General features: G+C 29.9%; 1 protein-coding gene across 1 annotated transcript in view; it reads left to right on the top strand.

Annotated features, from left to right (window-relative positions):
- Positions 1–23,471, top strand: part of Dcr-1 (Endoribonuclease Dcr-1) — a 41,892-nt gene that overhangs the window by 7,715 nt on the left and 10,706 nt on the right. The window contains exons 6-26 of the mRNA XM_014415194.3: positions 259–494; positions 1,230–1,356; positions 1,601–2,510; positions 3,034–3,164; positions 3,520–3,751; positions 3,826–3,971; positions 4,103–4,244; positions 4,380–4,598; positions 5,757–5,936; positions 8,354–8,567; positions 8,696–8,868; positions 10,953–11,131; positions 12,255–12,508; positions 12,598–12,941; positions 13,178–13,338; positions 14,867–14,993; positions 17,742–18,015; positions 18,164–18,396; positions 20,554–20,785; positions 22,645–22,796; positions 22,903–23,134. Of these exons, the coding sequence (XP_014270680.1) occupies positions 259–494; positions 1,230–1,356; positions 1,601–2,510; positions 3,034–3,164; positions 3,520–3,751; positions 3,826–3,971; positions 4,103–4,244; positions 4,380–4,598; positions 5,757–5,936; positions 8,354–8,567; positions 8,696–8,868; positions 10,953–11,131; positions 12,255–12,508; positions 12,598–12,941; positions 13,178–13,338; positions 14,867–14,993; positions 17,742–18,015; positions 18,164–18,396; positions 20,554–20,785; positions 22,645–22,796; positions 22,903–23,134 (4,898 nt within the window). The remainder of the gene's footprint in view (positions 1–258; positions 495–1,229; positions 1,357–1,600; positions 2,511–3,033; positions 3,165–3,519; positions 3,752–3,825; positions 3,972–4,102; positions 4,245–4,379; positions 4,599–5,756; positions 5,937–8,353; positions 8,568–8,695; positions 8,869–10,952; positions 11,132–12,254; positions 12,509–12,597; positions 12,942–13,177; positions 13,339–14,866; positions 14,994–17,741; positions 18,016–18,163; positions 18,397–20,553; positions 20,786–22,644; positions 22,797–22,902; positions 23,135–23,471) is intronic.

Genomic DNA, 23,471 nt, shown 5'->3' with positions numbered 1-23,471 from the left:
TTATAATTTATAAAGAAGGCGATGTGCTTTTAAAAATTCAAATACTCGTGTAATTTTAGCTTCCTCATCTGCGAGAGTTTCAGATAAATTTGGGGTTAGTCCTATCCTGTTTATTGTTGGCAAATAGTGAGTACACTCTTCGAAAATATGTTAAATGTAAAGTTCTTTAATATATTAATGTTATTATTGTAATATTATTAGTTTTGCTTTAGTTGTATTATGAATCACTGATCAAATTATTTTTATTTGGAATTTCAGATTTAATGCTCAGACAAAAGAAGTACTATTGGAGTGTCAAAATCATCATCCATGTGAACTATCAGAATTACTTGCTAATGAGATGCATGATTTGCAAGATTTCCTTCTCGACCATCGTTATGATCCCACTGAAATATATGAAGATAATTTTGTTGAAGAACTGAAAGATATTCCTGATCCTAAAAAAGATCCTTTTGAAATTATTAATGATTTTTTAGAAGTATTGAACACAATGGGTACGTTACCAGAGCAGGTTTATTAAGAATAATGTTAACCCTTTCAGTGTCAGGGTCCTTTCATGTTTCTATCCTCTGTAGCCACCAGTGATAGTGTTTTTTTATAATAAAAAAAAATTATATGAAATAGCAAATCCATAGTTGGATCATTTTCTGAAACCCAGGAAAAATAATAAAGAAGATAATTTGTTCCTCCATGGCCAAAATCACAAATATTGGGATAGATAAAGAATTTACTGAACCATTCCCTCAATTATAAAAGTAAAGGACAATTTAGACAATGGTGGAAGGAAGATTTTATCTATACAGTAATGAGACTTTCTCAGTCACTGAAAGGGTTTATATAGACATGGATTAATTTTTCATATTTCTATTTATTATGATACAATACAGAATATTTCATACTTAGTAGTACTGATAATTTGATATTGAGTTGTAATATTGAGGATTCTTCTTCATTGATATATTTTTCCAATTGCTGTAGTGTAAAAATAAAATATTTCCTGGAGTTTGAAATGTTTTTTTATCTTTATTATGAGTTGATGTTTTATTTTTTCTATTAATAAATACATTTAGATCAAAATTTGACAGTAAATTTAGTATGAACATTAAATTGACCATAAAAATTAATGATAGAAGAATAAAATTTTATAAAAGCAAAATAAAGAATAAGGATTTTTTTACCAATATCAGATGGAAACTTTAATGCTTTTGCTTGTCTTATATTGTGCCTAGGACCCTGGTGTGCAGATAAAGCTGCTCTTGTGCTTTTAGTACAAATCGAAAAACTAAAAGTAAAAACACCTTATGAAAGGCATTTTTTGTTGCTTTGCCTTGTTTCCTCAGCATTGCTCAAGATAAGGTAGTTATGATTTTTATTAGTGTTAAATTGTAATTATTTGTCCAAAATATTATTTTTAAAAACATCTGATTATTATCTTATATTTATTTATTGATTTAATTCACAATCCTACATATATTATAAATCACAATCCTATTATATGTCTTTTATCATTCTATTTATGGTTCTAGATATTTCTATTAAATGTTTTTGGTGCTCTTATTTGGTTTTATTTTATATAATTTTATTCAATCTATGATTTCAGGGCAATCTGTGATAATATCTTTCAAGATTTAAGTGAAAGTGAAAAAATTTATAAATATTCTTCTCCTAAAGTGCTCCGACTTATAGAAGTAGTAAGACAGTTTAAACCAAACAAGCCCATAGAATCTGAACCAAACATAGATTCACCTGAAAACCAATTAGTTAGTAAAGATGATTGTGATAATACCATAAAAGATGGGATTACTATTGGTTGTGAAAAAAAGGAATGTGATAACACAGTTATTTCTGAACATAGTAGCAATTGTGTCACTCCTGTGGATAGCATAAATGTTGGTGACATGAAAGATTTTTATAATAAAAATAATTCAGCCGAAGAAGTAACACAATTAAATTATAAAAATAGTTTCAACTGCTTCTCTAAAAATTCAGCCTCACAAATCCCATGCTTTATTTGTGGAAAGCACAATTGTAGTGGTTATTCTGATAATGATATGATCAAAAATGACAGTTCTTCCAATAACCTTTCATCTAATGACCAAGATAATTGTATAACCAATAATTCAGATCTCATCCCTTCTGAAAATGGGGATGTTTATAATCAGAAAATTGTCGAGAACTTTTCAGATATTACTAATAAAAATAACTCTGACCTATGCTCAAATACGTCTGATGTTGAAGAAAACCATAATAATGAAATTGAAAAGTTTTCTGGTTCATCAGAAATTTATAATAATCAGGTACTTAGTCAAGTTCCTAATACCATTAATGAGGGTATAGTTTCTAAAATGGGTAGGTGGCGAGGGAGAGGTAGGGGCTGGAGACAAAGAAGAGGAGGAGGTAATCAAGGAAAGATATTTAAGCCGCAAATAAATGATGATCCTGACAGTTTATGTGGCATAATCTTTGTCGAAAACAGATTCACTGCTAAAATTCTTTATCACCTTTTTCATGTAAGTTCTCAATTACTTAATCTATTAGTTTTATTTTTGTAGTGTTTATATTTATTTATAATCATTATTGATTTTTTACTTTCACTTACCTATGTACATATATCTGGTGAGGAGAATTTATGCAATCATGAAAAATTTCGAATTCCAGTTTTCAACGAAAATACATGTTTTGAGGTCCCCTGAGTGCAAATAAATAAGTCTTGCAAAATGGTGTGTTATGTTTGTGGTCAGGATTATTCAATTTAGCTTAGACATTTATGAGTTTTCTATCTTTCATAGATTTAGCATTGAGAGAAATGTATATTAGTGTACACTTTAGAAGACTTTTGTTGATTCTTATGCCCTCATTTTTAATATTTTTATTTATGATCTTGTCCAGCTCTGTCTCCTTAACATGTGTTGTGGAGTATAAGTATCAAAAAACTTTTGTCAGGAGCCTATTAATATTTAAAATTCTTACCTTTAAATTGCTTCTTATTCTTATATTTATTAAGTTATAAGTAATCAAGTATAATAATTTTAGGACTTACACAAAAATGATCCTGATTTTGAGAATATTTCAACTCAATACACTGTTGGAAAAATAGCAGATCCTATTGCTGACCCTAGAGAAGCAGAAATAGAGCACAGGAAACAGGAAGATGTCTTAAAAAGGTTTTTTTTAATTAATAATTAATGTTGTAGTTATTAAAAAAATAAAAATAAAAGGGGGTGGAAAAAAGATTTATTACAGTTTAAAAATGAAATTATCATCTTCACAATAATCGTTTCTAAGTATTATACTTCTTTATAAAACAATATTCGAAAAATTAAACTAGCCTTATAACTTCTGACATTATTTATAAATAAAGGATGGCAGAAGTCATAAGGGTAGTTTAATGACTTGGGAATTGTTTAATATGAAATTGTCATCAGATTGTTTGTTACCTTATATATTTTATTCAGAATGATGTTTAAAAAAACTGTAACTTTTAGATTTTTAAATTAATTTAATTAATAATTTATTCAGGTTTAGACTGAGAGAATGTAATCTCGTTATTGCCACTTCAGTTCTAGAGGAAGGCATTGATCTGCCCAAATGTAATCTTATTGTTCGATATGATCCTGTCCCTAATTATAAAAGTCATGCCTATAGTAAAGGAAGAGCAAAGCATCAGTTTTCTTATTATATATCTATTATTGAGGAGGATATGATAGATAAATACTTAAAAATATATGCTCAGTATATCTGTACAGAAAAGGTAAATTAATGGACCATTAATCATGATGTATAACATTAGTTATTTTATTATTTTTAATGTTTTTCTTATTTCAGTTATTGCTTAAAAGAATTAGTACTCCTGAAGCTTCTGATCAAGAAGAGTCAGAAGCAAATGCTTATACAAATGCAATACCTCCTTATAAACCGTTAGAAAATTGTCCTGGTGTTAATATGGCCTCTTCTATTATGCTTGTTAACAAGTTAGTTTTCCATTAAAACTAAATTGTGACTAACTTAATCAAATAATTTAATTTTCCTTTAGCATGAGCAATATTATTTGAATATTGTATCCAGTGTTTGCATTAATTGTTCATGATTATTTTTATTGTAGATACTGTGCTAAACTTCCAAGTGATACTTTTACACGCTTAACTCCAACATGGTCCATAGGAGAAGTTTTGTTTGAAGGAAAACTTATGTATTATTGCACTGTTAGACTTCCTATCAATTCACCAGTGAAACAAGATATTGTGGTAAATATCTAAAGTGTATTTTTAGTTTATAACAGTATTGATATTGCTTTTTCCAATTCCTTTGGCAGTTTAAAATTGTAATGAATTGATCTTAGTTTTTGTTTTATTTATAAATAAAATTTCTTATGTTGTGAGGGACACCCAATGCCTAGTAAAGTGCTGTCTCGTCGCATTGCAGCTCTTGAGACGTGCCGTTTATTGCATGAGAGGGGAGAGCTTGATGACAATCTAGAACCAATAGGAAAAGAATCATTTAATGCTGGATTTGAAGAAGAGGACCTTCCACCCATATCATGGGACCCAAATTTACCAAGGCCTGGTACAACCAAAAGCCGGCAGTATTATTATAAAAGAGTATGTTACTTTTATTTTTAATGAATCTCTATGTGATTATATTTTAATTAGTAAATTAAACTATATTATGTAGTCCCTAAGACTAAATACTTAAACTACTTTTGGCACAATTCATAATACAATATGTAATATTATATCATGTATGTATACGTATTTCTTGTAATTCTTTCTCCCTTGTCATGTTAACTAAAGTATTCTACGAAATTGATCGTTGCTCTGGATATACACTGTATCCCCATCTATGCAGACCAGAATTGAAATATCCTTGAAAACTGTTAGAGATATAAAAAAATTAGAAAGGAAGTAAATTGTTGGTCTTGAAGAGATCTTTCTCGTACATATTTTTCTAATTCTGAAAATCTGGTTTTAACACTTCAACTCTCTCAAATGTCAGTATTTCCTCTCCATTCCATATTTTTAATAATATTTTAAATGATTTTCTTTATTTTGACCAGTAAACTCTAAATAAACATTTAACAATAAATCTGGATATCAAGATTAAAATATTTCTATTTAATAGCAATATCTCCAAAGAACATTGCTGGAAATAAATTTAATTTCCTATAAAAGTTGTGTATTATTTTCACAAAGATAAATTTTCTCATTATAGCATTAAAAATAAATATCATTTCGGCCATCATTATATGATAAAATATAAGATGAAATAAAAAAACTAAGATGCACTTGTTTCATTATTTTTCTATAATGTATTCAAAATATGTGGTAATGACAAGACGTGTAATTTGAGTGAGTTGTTGAAGAACTACTTAAAACCAGATTTTTTTTTGGGAGGGATCAAGGAAATTTGTATGTATAATGTCTTATTGAGAACAACTTCAGTACTTTGTAATTCTTCAATTTCCCTTACTGTTTTAAGATATTCCAATTCTGGGCCTCATATGTGGGACATGATGTGTATTTCAACATTACCTACATAAATAGCAATTCAACATAATTATACTCACCTGTGTTCGATTTTACCTCTCAGTTTTGTATCTCCTTGATTCATGCTGTTATAATGTACTTAAAATATTTTTTTTACTGAAGATCCTTTACATTTTATGTTACCTCATTTTTGCATGTGCCTTAGTAAATGTAATTTTCTTAATTAATTATCCTCAACTTGTATCAAATTAAATACAATAATCTTTATTTCAGATTGCAAACTGCCTCAATAATTGCCGCCCAGTCGTGGGAGTTGATTGTTACTTCTACAACATAGATATGGTACTTACTTGCCCACTTCCAGAAGAGCAAAATACAAGAGGTAGAAAACTTCATCCTCCAGAACTGGCATCACAGGCTTTCGGGATTCTTACTCTCAAAGAAATACCTAAAGTAAACTTAAAATATATGTATATATATCATTTATAGCCAAACTCTATTAGATATAATTACATTTACAAACTCCTCGTAGTGATTGTTTGTTATTATTAAAAGTAATATTAAATTGAATAGATTAAGCATCTTTTATAATTGATATTTTTTCCAAAATACCATATGGATTTGAACCTATAAATATCTCTCTTATATAGGCTTATTACCATCCATTCCTCAGTCAAGACCTAAACATGAAATCCCTACTCTATTTGATATTTATACATCTTTTCATGAAATTGTTATCTTCGATAAATCCATTATTATTCAAAGTATTTCCTTTCTTTTTTCTCACTGTCTCTTCAATGCTTTCGGGGTTGGAGTACTCTCAGCCCATCTCCTGTAAACATCTCTAATGTATGCTAATGCTTTTTGCAGTTACATGCTAAGTTCTTTCCATTGTATTTCTCATTTTTATTTCAGACTAGCTGACCCGGCAATGCTTCGCTATTGCTATATTTTAGGGTGTAGTTAGATTTAATGAATAGAGTTTGTTATAAATTCATGTGTTTAGTTAAATTAAACATACATATGTACTTTATAATTATGGTTTGGTGACATAAATTGATCCAATATATTTGATGACATTCGTTCATAGCATCTCATGAAAGAAAGGTTGAAATAAATGGCATATTGGTTGGTACCAGCGGTATAAGCTGTAAATTTGTGGTTTATATATAATGAATATAATCGATAGTTTCTTAAAGTTCATTTTAGTTAAAATTAAACATTCTGAAATAATGTATTATTATGTTTTGGTAACATAAATTAACCAATTTCATATTTTTAAACCTTCCCACGGCAAAATAGAGATAGAGATAGAGAAGATGCTGTGATAAGACAGTAGCCATGGTTACGTAATTGAATACGACTAACTTTGCCGTATCATCGTTAATACTGGTCTGATTTTGGTGATTTTTTTTTTCTTCCTTGAGGCAATTTTATTTTTCATGTATATACTACCTAAAATATAAATAGATTTTAAAGAAAAATACTTCCTGTGCCTCGTAATTTTCAAAATATTGGAAAAATTCAGACGGAGTTACACATTAAAGTGCAGTAAAAGATTTTTTAGGAGTGATACAAAGTTGATATTCGTTTTCAGTATCTTGAGAAACCCCTATATACCAATTTTCGGAAAAATCAGAAAATAAAATTTGTTAGTCCGAAATTTTTGCCTTAAATTTCTTTTTAAAAATTTAAAAAATGGAAATAACTCCAATACTGCTCGACTGATCTACACCAAACTTGGCAGTTTTTTAGGGCTCCATAAACTGCACCAAAAGGCACAAAGCGGGTCTAATTAAACAAATTAGAAACGGAGATATAAAATAAAACATGAGAATTTTTCAAATTTAACTTTTGTCGATTTCGTCTATAAGAGCAGATATTCAGCTTTCCAACGGTTCTATTAACATGACAATCGGATAAAAGGGAGTGGAGTTATTAACGATTATGTGAAAAATAGTCGACGGAGGGGAAAAAAAATGTACGGATGGAATTAAAGTGAAAAATGAATGATTTTTAATTTCTTCCAAAAATGGTATTTAGTACTTTGGGACAACCCTGAAAACGAAAATGGTTTTCTTTTTTCTAAAAAAAAAATTTACCGAACTACTTTACTCCGAGCCTTAAGCTTAATTCTGTTCATAATTTTTTTTTCTGCTCAAATATCTCATGATTTTATCATCTTTAAACCTTCCAACGGCAAAATGGAACATATAGCAAAAAGCCTCACATAAATCGGTCCAGTAATAACCAAGTCTATCCAGGACAAAGATTCAAGCTCTCCTTTATATAGAGAGAGATATTTCTTCTTCCTACACTACAGATATATTTGCATCTTTGTATGTTTTTTTTTTATGTATTGACTTCCACCCAAATCAGTACGAAGAACTGATTTTCAGGAATTAAATTATCAATATAACTAATTAAAAATATTTCTGGTCCATGAAATAGTTTTAATAGACTTTTGCCCATTTAAATAGCTTTTGTGGTCTATTAAAATAGCCATTATTGACCAATGGCTAAATTAAAATTTCCTTTTAAAAATATTAATTATAGACAAAAAAATTTTTTTATTATTCTGACTCTATATTGACATTGTTTCTAAATGAGATTCTTTGAAAATCAAATACAATAAAAATCATTGGGAGAGTAGGAATTCAATTATTTTAAGTTCTTCAATGTTCATATTATTTTGCCTGATACTTGGAAGTTGCATTATTATTGCAATGAATGATCCCTTTACCTAGCTGGCATCTCCTGGTATTAAAGAAATGCTATCTGACTGTAATACTGTAACAGATCCCAATGATTATTTTTTATGTGCATAAATAAATATGATTAAGTTATTGCTAATTTTTTTTTTTTTTCAGGTTTGTCCTTTTCCAATTTTTACTAGATCAGGTGAAGTTCAAGTCAGTTTAAAACTATGCTCCAGCTCAATTAATCTATCAGAAAGGCACGTCGAAACAATAGCAACATTTTTAAACTTTAATTTCACTTCCGTTCTTCGCCTACAGAAATATTTAATGAGTTTTGACCCACAAGCTAAAGAGAATTCATTTTTTATTGTCCCTACTAAAAAAGGTTAGAACTTCTCTTCGCTATTTGTTACCATTAGATTTCCTTTTCCAGACCATTTTTACTTGTTATTTAAATTTTTTTTTTATAAAGAATTAAAATTTGATTAATAATTAAATAATTGCTTGTTTTAGATGATAATGGCATAAGTCAAGTGGACTGGGATTTCCTTGAAGTTATTTATAAGAGGAGAGATGAAAGTCCTCATTCAATATCAGATGAAGAAAGAAAAGGTTTTGCTTTTGATCCTGAAAAGTATAATGATGCTGTTGTGATGCCTTGGTACCGAAATCAAGACCAACCACAGGTAAATTTCACAGGTAAAAGTTATGTGTTTATTCTATAAGTTTTTCTTTCTTTACCTGTGCTGAATTGGTGAGATAAGATGAAATAAGGCTTTTTAAAGCCTCAAAATTAGATCTGTTGATATTGATAGGTGTAGTCTGGGCTCAATGGAGTCACTTTTGTTTAGTGAAAATGATATTGTAATACACTGTTCAATTCTACCTTTTATTTTTATTTTATTGTTTAGTCTCTAAAACATTGTATGATCTGCATCGTTCAATGTTCCATAATCACTCATACCTAATATAATCCTTAGAGGAAATATTTTATATATTTTTGTAGCCTTAGAATAATAAAATATATTATTCTACATTACAGTGAAGTCTCAGTTATACGAATATGAGGGGGTACCAAAAATTCTAAGTGAATATTTCGTGTAAGTGAATACGCAATACGTATTATGTACGTATATTTTTGAGAATTCTTTTCTCGTAATTAGTAGGTACATATACGTATGTTGTATGCAGTTGAAAGAAAAACAGTGGAAAAAAAAATATTTATCATATACAAATTTAATTTATCTTTAATCCGAATTTTTAATTTTTGACAAAAAAATTGTGTCATGTTTGTTTGTTTCATGTTGCTTTTGGCTGAATACATCATTCTTTCGCATTCTGTTAAGGTGTTAGATTCCTTCTCGCTAATCTCTTTCGCATTCTGTTATGGTGTTAGATTCCTTCTCGCTAATCTCTTTCGCATATACAAAACGTTTTACAACTTCAAATGCTTCAAGAGCTTCTGCAAAAATGGAAGAGGCAAAGGATCTTCGTGATCTGAATCAGAATCGTCCGAGATTATTATTATACATTAGGGAATAGAATATAAACATAAAGAGTCATTGGGACCGGATGTTTTTCGCGGAAAAAAGTTGTTTACTGTTTCGTTTTTCACTGTATTTTTCGTCCTTTGTCTTGCCATGTGAGAAACAAAAATTCATAGAACTAAATAAAATTTACTAATATGTACATAAAGCGGGTCCAAACTTTCCTTCGTATAAATGGATAATTACATACACATAATTCAGGGGTTTTTGCAGAGGATTGAGAAATTCTTCGCATAACTGAATGTTTCATACAAGTGAGTTTTGTATAAGTGAGACTTCATTGTATTCTGAAATTCATTTTTTCAGGACTATCAAATTTCAAAAATGGTTTCAAAGAACATAATTTATTTGTATAAAATCACTCGATAGTAATTTATATAAATTGAGTCTTGATTTTAATTTTTAAAGATAAGCTTTGAAATTATTTGTTTTTATTATTGTTGCACTTTTTATTGTAAAAATTAGTTTGCAATGAACATGAACTGTGAATAGAATTATAAATCTTTTGTTGTTTCACTTCTCTATGTTTTCCGGGTATTTGGCTGAATAATTTTTCCTGGCTTTATAGAAACATGAAATAATTCCCATCGAATTGCTCATAAAATTGGAAATTTAGATAATTGGGGTTCTACTATATCCACAGTCAACTGAACAAAGCATACAGTTAAGAGAGTATTTATTACAACTTGTGTGAACATCTTAAACTGGCTGAGTTAGTTTAGAGGATCTCATTCAGTTTAAAAAATAACCTTGAAAAAATGCTAATTCCAGCTGACCAAAAGGCTCTAAAGATAATATTGTCATAGCCACCTGGCTAGTTCACTTCTTTTATTCTGCAGTTCTAATAGAAGTAATTAAAGATGGTTAACTGTGTGAAAGTTTAACTTAGAGTAATGAAATACCCACCTCGGCTATCCTTATGAAGGTAGGGTCTGTCACAGGTAATATTTAACTCAGCTCAGTTATCCTTATAATTTATTCTTACTTAGCGGGAAAATAATTAAAAACTCTAAATTTATTTAAATTAATACTGTTGTATTTACTTATGAAAATTTATACAAACTATTAAATTTTATATATAATACAATTCCTATAACTTAATGAAAAGTAAATTTATTGTATTCTTTTGATAAATTTATTAGATATTTTTTATTATTTAATGCATTTATATTTATTAATTATTTAGTGTGTAATATATAAATATAATTGTTTTTACTTTCTAGTATTTCTATGTTGCTGAAATATGTTACCATCTTAATCCAAAATCTGGTTTTCCTGGAAGCTTTTATAAAACATTCGAGGATTATTATCTCAAAAAGTACGGCATACAGATTCAAAATACTGCACAGCCCCTTCTTGATGTTGACCATACTTCTGCTCGCTTGAATTTTCTCACCCCTAGGTAAAATAACTTATTCAACTGTTATATATATTTAACTAAGACATGCTTGAATACCTTCTTAATCATTGAAATGTGCTTCTGTGAGTAAATGTTTAGAATTAAAAAAAAAAAATTGGAAGATCACTAATCGACTGTGTGTAATACTTTGTTAACATGCTATAGTGTGTTAAATAGAAAAGGTTGTCTTAAATAGAGAAATATTTCCTTATTTTAGCATGTGAAAACAATATAACATTTAACATGGTTGAGAGTCTGTTAATAGGTCTGCTAAATGGATAATGACATCACACAACAGACCAGCTGAGCTCCACACCATTTTGATAGTTTAATTGCTCACAGTTCATGTTTTTTTTTGTTTTTTATTTTGGATGTTTTTAAACTTCAATAAAGTAATCGATAAAAATAATAACAAAATAATGGGGGAAAAAACTAGGAGAGGAAACAAGGAACAAGTGAATGGAGGAAAGATGATGTGACAAAGCTGTTAGAGATTATATTATCACATAAAGATTACAAGGTTACTAAACAAGTTTACCAGCTCCTCTGCATTTAAAATATAATATGGACTTTAAATTAGGCTGCTCACAATGCTATACTTTCAACATTTAGCATGTTAAAATGTTTTAAATTTAATATAATATCATAAATACCCATATTGTTGACAATTGTAGAGGTCCTATTGGAAGAATTTTAGTTTCTTTTGGATTTCCAGAAATGAGAGGAATAACACAGTTTCTCTATTCCATTAAGAATGGAGAAACATTGAGAGTATTCTCTCAATTCTTGTTCACTGTTTGAAAAAAGTTTTATTATTTCTAACACTCCTGTTGATGCACTGTTGAAAAGAAACTAAAAAGAGGTACACTCTTAAAAAAAGTATGTTAAAAAAGTATTCAGACAGAATTATTTTGAAATATTGTATATAGTGTCCAGTTCACTTGTTTCTATATGTATTGCCGTGAATCTTTTTTAATCCTTGTTTGAGATTTTTACTTTAAGCTACTTCAAGTAAGTAATTAAGTAGTTTAAGATGGTAATGTTTTACTAATTATCAATAGACTATTTAATATTATAAGTGGACTACATTATTATTTATATTTGTCTTCATTTTTACCCTTCTAAGATATGTAAATCGTAAAGGCGTTGCTTTACCAACATCCAGTGAGGAAACAAAGAGAGCTAAAAGAGAAAACTTGGAACAAAAACAAATTCTTGTGGGAGAGCTCTGTGAAGTGCATGTTGTTCCAGCTTCCCTTTGGAGGCAGGCTGTCTGCCTTCCTTGTATTTTATACAGGCTTAATGCTCTTCTTCTTGCTGATGAAATTCGGACTAAAGTTGCTGAGGAAATTGGGCTTGGTCTTATTACTCTAACTAAAGGTATGTTCAGAATAAACAAAATTGTAAAAAAATTAGAGGTTTTTTTATATGGAAAAGTGGTATATCTACATCAAATAATTCCTCTACAGATTTCGAGTGGGCACCCTTAGATTTTGGCTGGAGTTTGGCAGATGTTTTGAAAAAAACAAATAAAGAAATTGAAAATAAAGAAGCCATCATTGTAAAAGAAATAGTTGACAAAGGTGAAGATGTAGAGGCTAAAGAAAACTTATTAGACGACGATAAAAGTAAAATAGTTGTGAAGAAAAAAGAAGGATCTGATACTGATGATTCTGATGATGATACAAATAAGGATTCTGCCAACGAAGATGATAAAGATAAGGGTGACTGGATGGAAATAGGAACTTGGTCCAATGACATGGCACAACTTGGTGACGAATTCCAAAAGGACCTCCCTCCAGAGCTCTCAATGGTATTTATCTTGCTATTTTCATTTTTAATAGTCACTTTTTAATATTATTTTTTGGTCCCTTTGAATGTTAGATATGGAAATTAAGAATTATTTATCATATTTTTTTATTTTATAATAAATAAGTAATTATGATCAGTCTTGTTATTATTGATTTGTTAAAGATTACTCTAACATAACTCTGATCTTTTTAATTAATTAATTAATTTTCAAAATTAAAGCATGTAATATCAATTTAGGTTCGCTATGGGTCTCCAACGAGCTGGAATGTTGGTGAAAACCAATCATTTAACTACTACAGCTCCGATTGTGAATCAGATGATTCAAGTGAAATATATTTAGAATCTGAAACATCTGATTCTTCTGATGGAGGCGCTGGAAAATTAAAAATCACATTTAGGTAATATTTTTTATTAATTTGAAAATAGTATTATACTAGTGCCTATTATTACTACTACTACTATTAGTCTCAAATAGTAATATGCCATACTACTGGAGGTATTCCTATCGGCCTTAGAGGATCATCGGTCTTTTTGTCATTAGATTGCCCTCTTAAAGAAGTGTCACTGTTAAGGTTATCCATTTTTTATGGATCAATTGATGAGAGCTTTAGTAGTAGTCAGAGTTGAGCATTAGCTAGTTAATATTTAGTTAACTAAGGACAAAATAATAGCTAAATAGTTTTCAGAATTAGATCCCCTAAAATACTGGAACTAATTTAGCTATTGCCTGTTAGATACCGCTAAATCTTACAACTAAATTTGTTGTTAGTTGTCCATTTGATGTGAAACTATTTTTTTAATCTCCAATGTATTAGGTTCCCTTCATAAGATTTCAGAGGAAAAGAAATTGATTTTATGATCGCACAATAGCAGATCGATTAATTTTGGCATTTCTAACATATTGGGGTCCCTGTATATGTTTTTAGAGGTGCTGTAAATCAAAATCAAATTGATTTTATGATCATGCTCATACGTATTGAGTAATTTTAATATTTTTGATTTCTAACATATTGGGGTTCCTATATATGTTTTTGGAGGTGCTGAGAATGAAAAAAAGAATTGATTTGTTAGAAATCCTTAAAGTTAAAATAAATTGAATCGCAAGTGCGCTATCACAAAATCAATTTTATTTTAATTTTCAGCACTGCTAAAAACATATATAGGGTACCCCAAAATGTTAAAATAAATTGATACCCAAGTACATCATCATAAAATCGATTTTATTTTCATTTTCAGTACCTCTGAAAACGTATATTGGAACCCCAATATGTTGAAAATCCCGTAATTTTAAAATAAATCAATTCGCAAGCAGATGATGGTAAAATTGATTTCATTTTCATTTTCAGCACCTCCAAAAATATATTAAGGGACCCCAATAAGTTAGAAGTCCGAAAAGTTAAAATAAATCGATACGCAACCTTGTTATCGTAATATCGATTCTTTTTTCATTCTCAGCCCCTCTGAAATTAATCGATTGACCTGAGAAAACATAAACATGGTCATGGCCATATGTCAAAAGTACGAAATGTTAAAATGAAGCCTGTGCTTGGATTTTTTTATTATAACACTATTGTTTAGTTGAAACTAAAGATAGTACTAAATATTAGTTGTAGCTATAGCCTAATGCTTCATGTCTAAATGTTAGTTACTGATTTCAGATCATAGCTAATTTAGTTCCAAGAGTTAGCTGTTAACTAACTGGTTAGTTTTAGTTTCCAATGCAACTATAACTAATTTAGCTTAAGTTGTTTGTTATAGAAGTTGTGTTTCTAGAGTAGAGGCTGCTAGAGAGGTAGTATCTCCATTTAAACTGAAATTCATTTCTCTGTTCATCTTATAAGATACTATACCTTTCTAAACCTCTTATGCTTCATGGTTCATTAAAATGGTGTTTGCTTTCTTCATTCATAATATTATTATTCATAGGGGAGATTACCTGGCAGAAGCCATTGAAGAAAATGAGCCTGAACTAAAGCAGGAAAATGAACACATTAAGAAATTAGATCTTGAAGTATGGACCTGGGATACTGAAGATTTGATTCCTGATGTTAAGGTATGATAACGTTAATCTCTCTCTATATATAAATATATATATAAAATACATTAATAATGATGAGATAATGTTCGTTTTGCATTTACTAGTAGTTCTCTCTTTCTTTGAAATTGATTAGGATGGTGATACCTCAGCGTATCAGCAGATAAAGGGAAATGAGTGAGAATGTCAATGCAAATTAGCTTCCAGATAGCCTGGTCTATTCTACGTAAAGGTTAGAGCAACATTAGGAGTCTTATGAAAACTCTCAGGGATTGAATTTTATGCTAATCTGAACTATGGATCTTGCCAGTATGGTTATCATCAAGCATATTTGGTTATCAGTATTGATGTATGATGCTCAACCAAATTATCAATCAGCATCAGCTTCTACCATTCAACTCTATTTTTAGCTGTCTCTCTTCAGTTTCTGACCAGTTAGAAGCTTCTTGCAGCAGATTCCACTCCATCTGTGCTATGCAACTATTCTGTCCTTACATTCCCGGAAATTTGTATTTCCTGCTATCAATTTACAATTCACAATAATGACTTGTGAAATTGATTAGACAATAAGTATTTTTCAATTAAATATTTTTTACATATGTGATTAGATAAGTACTTTGGTATCTACAGTAGAGTCTCAATTAACCAAGTGTTCATATTATGCCCAGCCTAAATTAAGTAAAAAATAAAATTAATGTTCCCTGAAAATCATGATCGACTTTTGGTTCCTAATGGATCTTGTTTAATCAGAACCTGATGGTAAATAACATTTCCCCAAAAGTTGTTCGACGGAGTTTAACTCTAATAATCGCTGCTCAGGTGTAATATATCCCTGGAAGCGCTTTCGCAGTATTGTTACCATCTGATCAAACCAAGCAGTGGGTTTTAGTAATTCCGAATAAGATGCAACACATGCCCTTTGTAGGTCCAGTTAATTTTGAACAACAAATCAAAACCTTTTCCTGTTCAGTCTAACCTCCCATATCAGCAACAAGATCGACATGTTGCAAAAACGTCTCAACATCATCTTCATTATTTATTATTATTTTTTACAATATTTTCACTTATCAATGTCTGAAAACGTACTGAAACTTTATTCAAAGATTTCTTCTCCAATTTTAAACCTTCCATTTCGGCTTTTAATTTGTTTAGTTCTGCTTCCATGGTAACTACCTAATTAGAATGTAATGGTAAGTGAAGTAAGTTCATCTAAATCGACTTTTGGTTCCTAATGGATCTCCTTTAATCAGAACCTGACTGTACATAAAATGTTGACAACGTGATTCACATTGCACCACTCTACCTGCTATTGTATCTTATAGAAATTTTACAATTAGTTTTTCCTCAAGTGTTGAATAATGGATTGAGGATTTGGATCAGAGTGGGTACCATAATGAATGTAAAAAATAAAACAAGGGATGGTTTTGCTGGAAGACAAGTTTAATATATTCAAATTGCAAGGTCAATTAATATTGTTTTAACTCACATTAGAAACATGTGTTTTTAATGTTTATTGAAATACAGTTTTACTTAAACTAATTTTAAATTAAAAAGAACAATCTTACTTACAAAGGCCCTATCCTATCTTATTCTAATTATATCTACCTTATCCCTAAATATATATCTATGTACTTATTACTAACTTATATTCTAACCTACAATTAAAATACATATAATTGTTACCTATGTTCAAAAGTGAACAATGACGCGTACGTACTTGCACTCAGCTGGTCATGGCAGAGAGAGAAAAAGATCACTTCTCAATACACAGTTTTTCAACTTAACTTAGCTCACAGAAAAAACAAAAATACCCTAGACTTTACAACAATGTCCATCCATTAAAAAAATATCCAACAACAGAATATATGATTTTTCTCTCCCTCTTTGCCCGATACCTCCCACCCTTGCGCTGCCATCACCAATTCTTCTGTTTCGTCTATTACACAAGCTTTGTGCTACTAAATGTTTAGATCAAGGCAAAACCTTGCAAGAAATTGTTGGCATAAAAGGCTGCAAATTAAAAAGTGGAGGACTGAGCTTACTCAAAAAAGTTGGCCTTATGTTGTAGTAAATGTATAACCAACCACTGCCTACTAAGAAGCAAGACAGTGAAATCTAGCAGAAAACTGTTAACAACTTTTTCAGAAATGTGTTAATTTTTTTGTGTTTCAATAGCATATCCACCCATGTGTAATATATTATTATTTTGTATTGAGGTGTTATTGTTGACTGTAGATTCAATGTGAGGAGAAAATGGCCAGGAGTGCCCAATGATCATTACTGACCACCTCCCCCCCCCTCACTCTCCCCCTCCCAACCATCTCATTATTTTGTCTCATTTTTTGTTGTCTTATATTTAGTGTCATCTTATATCAGAGTAAAATGCTACTGCTGCTTGTGTAATTTGGTTTTATTTCATCATTCTGTTTTCCTGACCTTCTGTTACTGTAGTAATTTGTACTATCTCAGGTAGTTGTGGTCCTCTTGAACTCGTAATAAGAGTCTCAAGGATATTATGAATAAAATATTTTTATTTTATTTAAAATCATTCTCTAAGATTCTTACAATTGTTCTGATTAAGCACTTGAAGTTCTCTGGTTTATTTTAATTAATTAATTTATGAAATCTGATTTTAAAAGGATACACTCATTTTAAATTTAAAAGATCAATGTATCCTATTTATTTAAATGTTGATAAATAAATCATTGAAATGTAGTTTCACTATTTTTATGTAATTTAATCTTGAACAAGTTTTATTCTCTATAGGAATCTATTGATATAGAGACTAAAGAATTTCAAAAACAAACTGAACAACAAATGGAAATAATAAAATCCCAAAACAAACTTATTAAAAAAGAAGAGCAGTTTATAATTATTAAAGAGGATGAGAAAAAACAAGGAATTATCCCAGGAGAGATGAAGGATTTTGATTTCAAAGTAAGCAGTTATAGCATGCCTTCAGGTATTATTGCTAAATCTTCGAACAAAAAGTTTCTACACTACCATTACCCAGCTGAAACTATTATTAATGAAGAAATAGGTAAATTAAAAACTAACAAATATAAATGGCTTTTATTTTAAGTTTCTGAGATTTTTTTGTTGATCTCTTTTCTTATACTTGATGATTAATAAATATCTTTATTCGATATATAGTTTAATCGATTTAATTATTCTTTTGCATGGCTCAGAGGACGATATCACGTTTAGTTTTGATCACCAGCCTGAATTGGAAGGTCATCCTGGTCCTAGTCCTTCCATTCTCCTCCAAGCTTTGACTATGTCTAATGCCAATGATGGCATCAATCTAGAGCGTTTGGAAACAATCGGAGATTCCTTTCTTAAATATGCTATAACAACTTACCTCTATTGTACTAATGAAAATATACATGAAGGAAAACTCAGTCATCTTCGTTCTAAACAGGTAATGTGATGTTTGTTTTTTAAATGCGCACTTGTATAAATCTACTGTTCTTTTACCTTGTAATGCCTATCAACAAATCCCGCATTCTTACAATTGGCCTCCTTTGTCTATTCAACTTACTCTGACAAGTTCATTTATAAGGCTCCTGATCACATAGGTCTAGTACCCATTTGTGGTTTACTTATCACATGAGTGAGTGGGGGCTCTTACCTAAAGCTGCAATAATGTCATCCATGATTAATGAATGATTCAAAAAATGTGAAATCTTTGATTAGTCAATTTTGGGACCAATGCTATGATTTTATAGAGCAGGTAACATGTAAGTTTAAAATTTACAAATTGTTTTTGTTATAATAGAATTAAATATTATCATCATAGGAATTGTTAGAATTTTTTTTTTTCTTTTGAACTGTACTTTAACCTCCTTAAATATTTTTAAGGGACACCCTGTGTAATAAACAATATTGCATTTATTTAATTGGTATTTATTAAACAAGTTTGTGACTTCTATCTTTAGCAATTAGGAATTGCAATTACTTAGCAACCAGAGATAAAAACATGGGGAGGGTGTACTTACAATTACTTGTGTTGTAGATTTGCAAGTACCAAATTGAAATGACTTATATATATCAGACATTTGGAATATGATAGAATTAATATAACTCTGTCTGTAAATCATATATTCTTGAGTAGAAATTAAGTTCCTGTTGCATTTAGCATACCTTCTTAGTACCTGTAATTTATATTCTAGAATACTTAAAGTTTTAAAATTAGAGGTTTTTAATTCTTCCTTTATGCTCTTGCTTCTTATACTGGTTCTGACTAAAAAAATCTGGGGAAAAAACCTCACTAAGAATACTTAGTGCCTGTACTTTTCATTGATAAATATAATAGATGTATATTGAAAGCTAATTTATTAAAACGTGTTACGGTTACCATGGTGAAATAAAACCACTGGCGATATCTACGTAGACAAGGGGTGTTACGGTTGTCATGGTGAAATAAAAACACTGGCTAGATCTGTGTAGACAAGAGGTGTTACGGTTGTCATGGTGAAATAAAAACACTGGCTAGATCTGTGTAGACAAGAGGTGTTACGGTTGTCATGGTGAAAACAAAACACGAGCGATATGTTTTAGACGAGTGGATTTTGTTTTTGTGAAGGCGACAGTTTGATTCTGGGAACTCGTATGTTCAGACGAGTGAGTTTTGGTTTTGTGAAGGTGACAGTTTTTGATTCTGGGAACTCGTATGTTCAGACGAGTGAGTTTTGGTTTTGTGAAGGTGACAGTTTCATTTTGGAACACGTTACGATTGTTCTATGTGAAGTGTTAATAGTTTAAAGGCCAGTGTTAACAGTGAGTGGGTTGTTGTGTCCTTATGATTTGAACTGGAATATCACCATGTGAGAAATGTTGTCATATATGTTTTGTTTTTCAAAATTATGGTGTTTACTTTAATAGACAATCATTAACAATAGAAGTGGAGGACTACGTGGGGTTTGGACTAAATTTTATTTTGTTTTTATTTTATATTCACTTTTATACTCTTTTGGATAATAATGTAAATATAGTTATTAAGGTTAAGTAAACCTATAAGTTTTAATTGTTTTATTAATTGATAAGAATTCTTTTTTTTTCCTTTTTCATTCTCTGTATATATATTTTTTTCTTATTATTAAACATTTGTACATATAGTTCTGCTGTTCTTTCTCTGCTTTCAACTTGTTAATTTACTTATATTTTTTTTGTTGTTCACGGAATAGGTAACACCTCTAAGTTTTCTGTTATCTACTTGTAAAGGTATTCGCCAGTGGTCATAATTCAACAATTGTTCACATAGGGGTATATTTTAGCTATATTGTGGGCTTAATGCTTCGGGGTTTTCGTTATTTCCAAGGTAAGAAAAAATAACGTGACGCCTAAGGAGTAATTTATTCTTTATTGTTTTGTTTTTTTCCTTTTGCGATTATATTTCTTTTTATTTGACTTTAACTCACCCCCTTCTCCGCTGAGCATGGGCAATGATAAACGTATAACTAAGGATAAGACAAAATTTGCGGTTATAAACCTTCTGTTATAAATATTGAAATATAATAAGAAATTATTTCTATTGACAATTAGTCTTAAAAATAATTTTTCTAATATTATTTTCAAGGTTAGTAACTTGAAGCTGTATAGGCTTGGACAAAAAAAGGTATTTGGTGAGAGTATGATTGCGAGTAAGTTTGAGCCACATGACAACTGGTTACCGCCATGCTACTTAGTTCCTCGTGATGCTGAGCAAAAATTACTAGATTCCGAGCCTCAAGCTACTCTCCCGTACAATCTTGTTACTCAGCATTCCATTCCTGACAAAAGTATTGCTGACTGTGTGGAGGCCTTGATAGGTGAGGCTTTAAGGTTATATAATTTGGATTAATCAATTAATGTTTATTGCACTGAATAAGTCATTAATTATGTTTGATTTTAAAAAGATTTTATGTTTAGGTATTTTTTAATCTGTGATATGTCATAAATTCCAGTTATACCTCATTTCATGTGATATGTTCCTTAGTAGTTTATGTACCATATAAACCATAATTGTTCTAAATGGAGTTTTTTAATTTGTTTACCTTCTTGTAACCCAATAGCTCTGTTGCTTTTACAGAATTCTTCATCTCTAAATACGTAATCTGTGTATGAAGATTTGTATAAATAAATCGTGTAATCTCAATTATGACATTTTATATTTAATCAAAATTGAACTTTTTAAACTTAAAAGGTTGAAAAGCAAATCCAACCATTTACAAATTATAATTCAATAGACATGAAAAAGATTCCTAAATGGTTTTCTAGGGAATCCCAGAGCCTAACAAAGCCCAATAAAATTATATTAGTCTTTACATATTTAGTAGAACCTTTCTACATACCTAAATTACGTGTTTATTTTCAATACTTCAAAAAATTTGAAATTTTCTTGTTATATTAATTTTTCCTTCTTGAACTTAAAATATAAATGAGAACACTAATTTTAAAGGTTAAACTAGATTTACAATCAGCCGTATATCCATGTAATAAAATATTAAATTCAAATACATTTATAATAATTAATATTGTATCCTCCGTTGAGGACCTATGCAACCACAGAGTGATTCATTTCTCGGGGACACTGCAAAATAAATATTGGCTGACCCAGGTAGGAATCTAGCCTACAACCTTCTGAACCAAGCACTCTGGGTCCCTAGCATCATCCTAAGCAGCTATAACGTCCTCAAATTATAATGATATGTATGTATATATATATATATATATATAAGTTACAGCCTTATTCAGCTGTTATTTCAATGTCAGGTGATCGAATAGATCAGCTGATCAAAGATTTATATATAGAGGTACAGGACACAATAAAAGTCAGTCTTTGAGTAACAAGCGAGTTGGTCATTTCAATCTCCCTTTTCTCTTTTTCATTCTTTGAGCTCACAAACGCTTAACTTATATATATATATATGTATGTATGTGGGTTGTGTGTATTATAGCGAATTTATATTATTATATTAAAAGAGGTTGTGTTAATTGCATGACGATTTAAAACATAATTTTTTAATACTATATGTTATATAAAAATGAATATTTTTAATTATATACTTATTATAATTTTATAATTATATACTTACAGTATACTTATTTTTATCTATTTTACACTTAATAGTGTAGACCATAATGTTCCATATTAATGATCTGCTATAATTGACAGAGATATGTTAGGATATTAGCAATTAATCTTCGTTTTTTTAACATTAACTAAAATTATTTGACTTTTCATTCAAAATAACCTAATGTTATGTTATTTCATAAAGCCAGAAAGTATCTTAAAGACCAGAGTCCGATATTTACTTGATTAATATCTCTTACTCACTCATTGTTAGTGGAACCTTTCTTGTTTTATTATGCTGGTATAATATTTGTATGATATTATATTAGGGCAAGCCATAAAGGATCTTGGTTTAGGTACTTGATAGGAAAGCAAAGTTTCTTTACCAATGGTTAATTTAGAAGTTGATGTAGTCAGAATTCATTCTTAACATCCAGGTTTATACATCAACCCATTGAAGATCTCAACTTTAGGAGGCTCCAGGTTTCCTTTCCTAAAAAAGATAAAAATCTTCTTTTGCCAGAATATTATTTTTCAGAATTATTAATTATTATCTTAGGGAATTTATTTATTTCATTCTGTCAATTTTAATTCAATTTTTTTTTTTTACATTAGGTGCTTACTTGATAGAATGTGGTCCAAGAGGAGCTTTATTATTCATGTCGTGGCTTGGCATAAAAGTTTTACCCAAAGAGGAAATAAATACAACTACTCAATCCAGTTTAGTTCAGCTTATTGGAAGTATTAAAGCTGATGAGAATACAGTGGTAAGAAATTAGGTTATTTTTCTTATTTAATGATTTTTAAAACTGTAGTCTTATATCATCACCAAATATCATTTTCTGCCATCAAAATATGTTGTATGTTTACCAGGTGAACTTTACTAGTCTTTCAGAACCTGTTTCACCTTTGCTTCGACACGTAGATGACCCGGAAGGGGAGCTAGCTTATCTCTTGTCTGGCTTTGAAGCTTTGGAATCGTCACTCCATTATTCATTTAGGGATAAGTCATATCTGCTTCAGGCCATGAGCCATGCTTCATATTCTCCTAACAGAGTCACTGATTGTTATCAGCGGCTTGAGTTCTTGGGTGATGCAGTTCTAGGTAATGAATATCATTTAAAATAAATGACTATAGGTCTGCACAAAAATATGTTTTACTTTATCAAAATAAATTTTAGAATTAGAATACAAAAAATTTCTCGAGGTCAGATTAAAGATGGGAAAATCTGGAATGATGTGAGCATCATACAACTTTTACTTACCACCCTGGAAGGCGAAAATTTCAAACAATAAAGTTTTATTTTTCTGTTGCTGTAAAAATTTATAATTTAGGATTTCTCCTGGTATGAAAAAGGAATATCAACTTTGTTCCTGCCAAGAATATAACAGTTTAACAAAATATAACAAACCCATGTCCATATGATTAGGAACTGGGTGAG

The sequence above is a fragment of the Halyomorpha halys genome, unplaced genomic scaffold (assembly GCF_000696795.3).
Source record: "Halyomorpha halys isolate HHAL.00 unplaced genomic scaffold, Hhal_1.1 Scaffold94.1, whole genome shotgun sequence".
Classification (NCBI taxonomy): Eukaryota; Metazoa; Arthropoda; class Insecta; order Hemiptera; family Pentatomidae; genus Halyomorpha; species Halyomorpha halys.
Note: the sequence above shows the minus strand (reverse complement) of the source record. Positions and strands in the feature narration are given on the sequence as shown.